We start from the raw sequence: 9,168 nt of genomic DNA on the forward strand, positions 1-9,168 counted from the left end.
GGCAGGGTTTCTACAGCTGGATGCCCTTCCTAACGCCAACCACTCTGAGAGTGTAGTGGGTGCTTTTACATGCCACCTGCACAAGGACTAGTCCAGCGGTACTGGCAACGACCTTGCTCAAATGGTTTCCTAACGTGCCACCGGCACAAGTGCCAGTAAGGCGATGCTTGACAATAAAACATGACATGCATAAGAAGTGATTTTGTATGATAGCAACACATTAGTACTGAATTTTTCCTGAAACTGGAGAGAAATAAGGTGTGTACTAGCTGCATAATCTTAGCCTGCATGAAAAACGGCAAAATTAAGCTGAGAAAATGGCTGGACATTAAAATCCTCAACCAAAGTGTACAGGAGTGATGACTGTACTTTTATAGTTGATGTGTTTTGAGTAGAAAAAAAGGTACCGTCTTCTCTTTTGTAGAAAACATTTGTAAAAGAGAAAAATGGATGACAAAGTGGTCGAATTAGATTCCAGGACATTGAGCCTTACAGAAGTAATGAAGAATTGACAAGATATTGGTGATATGGTCTAGGGCAGACCCATTTAACTTATGTTAGCGTGAGAGAAAAAAAACCCACTGACATTAAAATGTTAATAATAATGTTTGATGAATGTTATTTTCAATTCTGGCCTACAGTCAACGACTCTAAATTTAGTAGCTCAACAAGAACCACCTACAGATAATATGAACGAAGAGCCTGATGAAGGATCACAAGAGATGACAATAGATGAACAACAAGATGAGAATGACAACAATGTTGAGATTCCAGAAAGTGAGGAAGACCAAGACCAAGTTCAGACTCCAGGTAAAGTAGTCTCCTCTATTTTAATCAAGCAACCAACCAAGCTTCTGCCTCACCTTATTTAGTTATTTTCTTCCAAAACACTTTTCTGTCAATGTCAACAACTAACAATAAGTTACCCCTTTGAATTTGCAAGACAATTAAAATAAACAGGGAGTCAAAAGTGTGTTAAAAAAATTTAATTTTAAATTTTTATTTGTAAACAAAAATTATAGCTGGCTTATACAGAAATTATATATGACTGACTGACTGCTACTGAAATTTTAGTTTCCTTATTGGACTGATAGAGCAGGATCATCATTATGGTTTCGCATCTGTGTTCCATGCTGGCATGGGGTTCTTCACCAAGATCCATCTACCTTGATGGCTGTATTGGTCTTCAGTCTCTGCTTTGGTAAGATTTCCACAGCTGGATCATCATCATCATCATTTAACGTCCGCTTTCCATGCTAGCATGGGTTGGACAATTTGACTGGGGACTGATGAACCAGATGGCTACACCAAGCTCCAATCTGATCTGGCAGAGTTTCTACAGCTGGATGCCCTTCCTAACGCCAACCACTCCGAGAATGTAGTGGGTGCTTTTTACGTACCACCGGCATGAGGGCCAGTCAGGTGGTACTGGCAACAGCCACGCTCAAATGGTGTTTTTTTACATGCCACCTGCACAGGAGTCAGTCCAATGTTTTGCTCACATGCCACCAGCACAAGTGCCAGTAAGGCAAAGCTGGAAACGATCGCGCTCAAATGGTGCTTTTTACGTGCCACCAGCATGGAAGCGAGACTGCTGCTCTAGCAGTGATCCCACTCGGTTGGTGCTGTTAGCGCTCCACTGGCACAGGTGCCAGTCATCGAATTTGGTTCAGTGATTAATTCATTGTCTGGACAAAATTCAATTAAGATTTCTTTGATGACCTTTTAATTTGACTATTACAATTTCTTCACTTAGCTCCCATTTTGCTTTTATTGTCATGAATTGATCCTTTCTTAGTCAGCAGTCATCTTAGCAACATGTGATGCTTCATATTCTGAGTTGACTTATTGATTTGATTCAATAAAATCAATCAAGCAGCAAGCTGTTTCATACCATATTTAATTCATGCCATTCCATTATCTTTGTTTTGTTTTTTTTTTTACCCGTATAGTATAAAGTCTATATATCAAGCCAGCAACAGAACCTCTGCATGATCAAACATTATGTTAGAAATAGCAGCCAAGTCACACTCCAATCTCTTTTAAAAAAATAACATATATTGGATAGTATAGTCCCGGGTGTACTGTAGATACAGAAAAAGACAGGATGGTTGTGATTGGAATACCTTTAATCACAGGTACCAAACAACTGCATCCCTTATATGTAAATTATACAACTTACCAATTTTTTTAACATTCACTTTTCCATGCTTGCATAGATCAATCAAAATTTGTTGAAGCAGATTTTCTACACCCAAAAGGCCTTCCTGTTGTCAACCCTTGTATGTTTCCAAGCAAGTTAATATTTACTCCCATGGCTAAACATGTTTTACTTGTATGATAGTGATGTTCACTTACAATCATATGATGTCAGGGACATAGGTACACACATATAATAGGCTTCTTTCAGCTACCATCTTCCTAATCTTCTTCATAAGGCTTTGGGCGGTGTAGTATTATAATAAAAAACACTTATCAAAGGTGCCCTGCAGTGGGATTGAAACCAGAAAGTACATGGTTAGCAAGCAAGCTTCTTAACCACACAGACACTCTACCTATAAGTGAAAGTATAAAATATTACTTCAAAAGACTTAAACCACTAGTTTTCAATGACCACTACAGCAAAGTACAAATTAAAGTATCATAAATCTGATCTTGATTCTTATTACTATTTTAGTCTTTTACTTCAGTGATTAAGTTAGTAGAGGTGTTGCAGTGTTTATGATAGGCTTTACTTTATGTAAAGAGAAACACCTATGCTGTTCACAGATTACAACAAAAGTAGAAACAAAAAATATATGAGAAAATCATTTCTATTTTTTCATCTTGTGTATTTGATAATCATAGAATCTGTGTTATATTGTATGCAGGATAACAAAATAAATATCTAAGACAGATAATCTATCATCCCTGAATAATACTGAAATGTTGGATTGCTATTTCTTAGAAGTTTAAGCATAACATTTAAATAGATTTAGTTGGATTTCTTTATTTATTGTGTTATTCATATATTTGAAAAATAATTTGTTTTACTTGAAATGTTATTGTCCAGAGACTTGTTGAGGAAGTCTGTAAACTATCAAAATATGAATTTTGGTGGGGAGGGATAGATTACAAAATGCAGATCAGTTATACAACTTTACCCTGTATGTTCCTTTTTTAAAAAAAATGGATTTATCCTAATTTTTAGAAAACATTTCAAATAAGAAAAAAAGTCAAGTAGCTCTTGAGGACACAAGTGAAGAGGATTCTTATGCAGATTCTAATATTGACAACAATAACATGACGGATAATCAAAGAAAATCCTCTACGGTTGATAATGAAAAGATGAGCGATGGTGTCAGTAATCAGGAATTAATTAAAAAATCAGAACAGGATGACAACGAAGAAGTTGATGTTAACAGCAATATTTCAACGGAAAAGCATGAACAATCAGATGAAGAGAAAATGATTAAAAGTGATGATAAAACAGATCACATAGAAAGCAACAAGAAACAAGATGTGAAAATTGTTGATGGCACTTCAGGTTACAATGATGGAGTGGCTCCAGTTATCACGTAAGGCTTTGTATGTACCTGTTAGCACGCAAAATCCTAATGCTGAGTCACCAAGATCTTTTCCCTTTTTCCTCTAATACTATTAACCTTTGCATGAGTGCTAGTACTCATGTGATCTTCCTTTGTTCTTTCTGATTCTGACACCTCTAAACAGAAAACTTTGTTCGATCCTACTTACTAAAAGCTTTGCTTTGCTACAATCTTTAAAGTATCACTGGAACATTGAACTGGTTGAGGTTTCTTTTTAGTGTAACCTAACTTCCTTGTTACATCTGCATTAACACTTGCTTGTTCTCTTCTGCTTAACTATTGCTAAATCTCAACTTGATGTCATTATAACCCATTCCAGACACCCACAATATTTCTGAATGAAATCATCTTCTCTTATCAGTTGCAATTCCTCAAGATTTTGGTATCTAATTCCATCACAATATTTCTGTTAGAAAGAAAATTCAAATATTGTGGGCTTCTCAAACTTCCTGCTGAAGTGAGATAGTTGTGTCATCATCACTTTTGGTTTTAAAAAATCCCAACACAATTCACTAAAATTTTGACTAATATTGAAACCTCTTTTTAATAATTCTGCAGTATATTGACAAACCCTAACACTCAACTCCTACAGATTATTCTCTTTATTGGAAGCTAGTATTCAAAAACCAAAATATAATGCATAGATTTATTTTCTAATTAAGCTGATACTTTTACTTGCATTTTTTAAAAATATAACTATTATCACTGACTAACTGAGAAGTAATCCTAATTGAACTGAAGAGATGTATAATTTTCTGTTGTTGTTTATTTTCCATCTTTATCTAATTTTTCAGTTTTTGAGAACACTTATAAATCTAAAACAAAATATGTTACTTTAACCCTTTTGTTACCATATTTCTGTTGAGATGTTCTGTATTTCTTTCAATTAATTTTAAATATAACAAAGAATTTAGTAAAATAACTTAGTTATCATTAAGCTAGTGTTAGGAACATAAATTGTGACTAAGATTTTGAAGATTTTGATTGAGAACTTTTGAAAACAAAACATTTGTACTACAGAGAATAATTCAGCAAACAATACAAGTCAAATAAACTTCTTTGTATTGATAGAGTTGACTCCCTATCCATTATTTCAAGTTTGTTGCCAAAGAGGCATTCATCAAACGGTACGGCAACAACAAAAACTTGAAGTAATGGAACAGTAGTAGACTCTTTGACAATAAAAAGAAACATATTTACTACCTCTGTTGAGTACCCTTTACTTTGTTCATATTTACTACTAGCAAACATATATGCATGCTAGTTGTCTATGTAAGTGAAATATGCACAAAATAAACATCTCTGAAGAGACAACCATACTAAACAGTTATTTACTTGGCAGACTTACAACGAATACCAGTGAAGAGCTTTCAGCAGAAGACTCCTCCAGTACCACTTCTGCAGACAAGAGGCCCAGCAACTCTAGTTTGAAAACAACAGATTCTATGGAAGTAAGTGACAAAATTTACTTTTCCCTTTTTTTTACTTTAATTTTATATATATATATATATATATATATATATATTGGCTCTTGCTAATAACACCACAACATTTCTACAATTTTTTTTTTTTGTTTGTAGGACATAAGGCCACAAGGACCTCCCCCTTTATTTGGCTCTGATGATGATGATGACGATTACAATCGGGACCTGTTTGATTAACTTTCTGATCATTGTTACAGCAATACAATAGTGATATCTTTTTAACATATATATATATATATATATATATATATATATATTTTATGATTTGATATGTAATATTACAATTAAAGTATTTCTAATCAAAGTTTTTACAGGGTTATTTTTTCTATCTTCTGTGAATTTGAAATGGAGACCAATGCATATGTTGGAAAATACTAGAAAAACAGACCTTCCTATATAAGAAAGTAGAGAAAGTTTGGGTAAAAGAATAATATGTAAAACCACCATTTTCATATTCCTTGTGTAAAACCATTGATTTTCTTTTCAGTTTAACAAACTAAATTTTAGTGTTGATAGTATTATTGTTAGAGGATTTAACTGACACAAATCTGTTATAATCAAGATAACAAAGTGCTAAGTAAAAGTCAGTAAGTTATGTATTGGTATAGAAAGTGCATTCACGGAGAAACGTGTGTGTGTGTGTGTGTAGATATATTAGTTAGGAAAGGCATCCAGCTGTAGAAACCATGCCAAAGCAGACAGAACTTGCAGTCTTCTGACTTGCTGGTTCCTGTCAAACTATCCAGCCCATGCTAACATGGAAGACGGATATTAAATGATGATGAGGAGGGGGAGGATCATCATCATCATCATCATCATCATCATTTAATCTCCATTGTCCATGTTAGCATTAGTTGGACGATTTGGTCAGGGCTGACCAGCTGGAAGGCTACACCAGACACTAGTCTGATTTGGCATGGTTTCTACGGCTGGATGCTCTTCCTAATGCCAACCACTCTGTGAGTGTAATTGGTGCTTTTACATGGCACTGGTACCATTTGCATGACACCAGTATCTGCCACGACTACAATTTTACTTGGTTTGATGGGGATACATATATATGCAGTTAAGTCTATGTCCAGTCATGGTAACGAATGGTTTTTGCATCCATAAAATTTCAAATTTTATTTAATTTGCTTTGCAGGAAGGACTGTTCCGACGAAGTTGTGTATTGTCCTTGCCTTCAAAACGCGGAGTAGATGGAACAGGGACAACTGATGAAAGGATATACTCTTTATGTTGCATGTCACATTTCTCTGTTTGTTTTTTTCGTTGTTCGAAAAAAGTTCGTTTTCTGTTTTCATTTTTCTGTTTTCGTTTCTCACTGTTTAACGTTTTTTTGATGTCCTGTACCCATATATGCATGTATGTATACATATAGATGTAGGCATGTACATATATGTATGGATATATGCATATATTATTTATATTATTATTATATATATATATATATATATATATATATGCAGTCCAAGTTTATGCCCAGTCATGGTGACGAATGGTTTTTCATCCATATATATCATCATCATCATCATCATCGTTTAACGTCCGCTTTCCATGCTAGCATGGGTTGGACGATTTGACTGAGGACTGGTGCAACCGGATGGCTACACCAGGCTCCATATATGGTGACTCTCCTGTTGTAGATGACAGTAAATGGTTCTGCAATTTCTTAAAGAACACCTGACACAGATTTGTTTATTGTGATCAAATGTTTGTGCTGCAAATTATTGAACTCCCTCTACCAAATCAACATTAGCCTGTACGGGGGCATGGTTTACCTCACACCAGATGTCAAAGTGATCACAGAGCAACATAGAACAAAATATTTTGCTTAAGAACACAAGGCAGCAGCCAGTCCAGAAATTGAAACCATGATCTCATAATCGTGAATGCAACCTCCTAACCACTAGGTCACACATTAATATTGTGTTCATATTAGTGACACAACATGAATATACACTCTTGATATGTAGTAACAAGTTTGAAACAGGAATTAGATAAGTCTGGTATCATTTACGTCAATTATTATTATTATCTTTTTCACTATATGAAAAGAACAATAAATGAGGGAAAAACTCGGATCTTGTGAATTTTCTGAAGTCCTCTCCCCACCCCCTTAGAAAAGATTTTACCTACAAACTTCTTCATAATCATAATGTATGCCATTTGAAAGGTATTTATATAAAATTTCATTGAAAAAGCCCCATTTTCCTAAAAGTTATGAGGAAAAAACACAGATCTTGTTCCATATTCGTTTCCTACACATTTTTTTACATCTGTTGCACTATTTTTTCTGATGTTTGAACAAATATATAGTGCGTGTGTTTATTTGGCAAAAAATGGATCATCCCAAAATACAACAATATATGTGTGTGTGTTTGTCCCACCCACCATCACTGCTTCAGAAAAGGTGTTGGTGTTTACGTCCCTAGAGACTGATAGAATAAGTATTGATACTAGGCTTTAAAAAATAAGCCCTGGCGTGGATTTATTTGAATAAGGTACTTCATGACTCTTTACTGAAACACACATGATATACATAGATATAATTATAGATTTATATAGATTGTAATAATCAAATAAGCAGCCGTGCTTCAAGAGAAAACAGCTTATCATCATGTGTGTGTGTGTGTATATATATTTATATAGCCAGCTCACTAATCCGTATCTTTACCTCATTGGACACTAAAAACCCTGCTTGCGAAGACCTGTTGAGGCTAGTGAATTTGGAATTTGAAATTTGAATCTGAAATCGAAATCGAACTGAATCCGATGACTGGTCACCGCGCCAGTGGAGCACTAACAGCACTGTCGAGCATGTTTATTGCCAGAGCAGCTGTCTGGCTTCTGTGCTAGTGGCCCATAAATAGCACCATTAGAGCATAATCCTTACCAGCGTTGCCTTCTAGCACTTGTGCTGGTGGCACGTTAGAAAATCATTCGAGTGAGGTTGTTGCCAGTGCCGCTGGATTGGCTCCCGTGCAGGTGGCACGTAAAAAACACCTTTTGAGCATGGGCGTTGCCAGTACCGTGTGACTGGCCCTTGTGCCGGTGGCATGTAAAAACACCCACTAGACTCTCGGTGTGGTTGGCATTAGGAAGGGCATCCAGCTGTAGAAACTCTGCCAGATCAGATTGGAGCCTGGTGCAGCCTTCTGGCTTGCCAGTCCTCAGTCAAATCATCCAACCCATGCTAGCATGGAAAGCGGACGTTAAACGATGATGATGATATATGTATATAATAATGATATTAGGGAATAAATTCCAAAACCTACAGGGAAAAGTTCAATTTAGCAATACTAAATCAAATTTCCCAATATAAAATATATGTAGAATAAAAGAAATGCGTAATATGGAAAGAATTATAGTACAATCAGATAAAACTAGGAACCTGTATAAACTAAATGTTAAATTATATGATAACCTATTAGAAAAAGAAAGAAAGAAAAAATATAAAATTGTTCCAGAAAATACTCTTTATAATATAAATAAGGATTCTAAATTAATTATGGTAAAATATAGTTTAGATAATAAAACAGAACCTTATGTATCTATGCACCCGAGAATTACTTTAAAAGACCATAAGGATAAATTTTATTCTGACCCAAAAGTTAGACTTATTTGGAAATCAGATCTAGATAAATATATTAATATATTAATATATTAAATGAAATTAATTACCTTAAACTTTGAAATAGTACTAATGATACTTTAAAATGGTTTAATGGTATTAAAGATAGAAATAGATATAAATTCATACAGATATAGATATTTATTATTCTTCTATTAATGAGAATGAACTCAATAAGGCCCTAATTTATGCAATGAATACGGTAGGTATGACTTATGATGAAGCTAATGTAGTAAAAACGGCTAGGAAATCGTTGATTAGATATAATAATAAACTGTGGGCTAGGAAGGATACTAGGGACTATTTTGATATACCTATGGGGGCACCTGGTTCTGCACAGGCAACTGATTTAGTGGCTATTTATTTATTATCAGAACTTCAATGAGAAAAATTAAAGTTGGAGGGTGGTTTATTTAGGGATGACCTTTTATTAACAACTAAGGATTGCACCAATAGAATTATA

At 34.7% G+C, this 9,168-nt stretch overlaps 1 protein-coding gene across 3 annotated transcripts in view; it reads left to right on the forward strand.

Annotated features, from left to right (window-relative positions):
- The window catches only part of LOC106873027 (FK506-binding protein 15), an 88,673-nt gene extending 83,295 nt beyond the window's left edge, over nt 1–5,378 (forward strand). For 2 of the 3 annotated variants that reach the window (XM_014920230.2, XM_014920231.2), the window contains exons 27-30: nt 642–810; nt 3,191–3,557; nt 4,930–5,038; nt 5,168–5,378. In XM_014920230.2, the coding sequence (XP_014775716.1) occupies nt 642–810; nt 3,191–3,557; nt 4,930–5,038; nt 5,168–5,248 (726 nt within the window). In that variant the 3' untranslated portion in view covers nt 5,249–5,378. The remainder of the gene's footprint in view (nt 1–641; nt 811–3,190; nt 3,558–4,929; nt 5,039–5,167) is intronic. The other variant, XM_014920232.2, reaches the window with a different exon arrangement.
- Nucleotides 5,379–9,168: the final 3,790 nt, after the last annotated feature.

Source organism: Octopus bimaculoides, chromosome 1 (genome assembly GCF_001194135.2).
Source record: "Octopus bimaculoides isolate UCB-OBI-ISO-001 chromosome 1, ASM119413v2, whole genome shotgun sequence".
NCBI classification, from domain to species: Eukaryota; Metazoa; Mollusca; class Cephalopoda; order Octopoda; family Octopodidae; genus Octopus; species Octopus bimaculoides.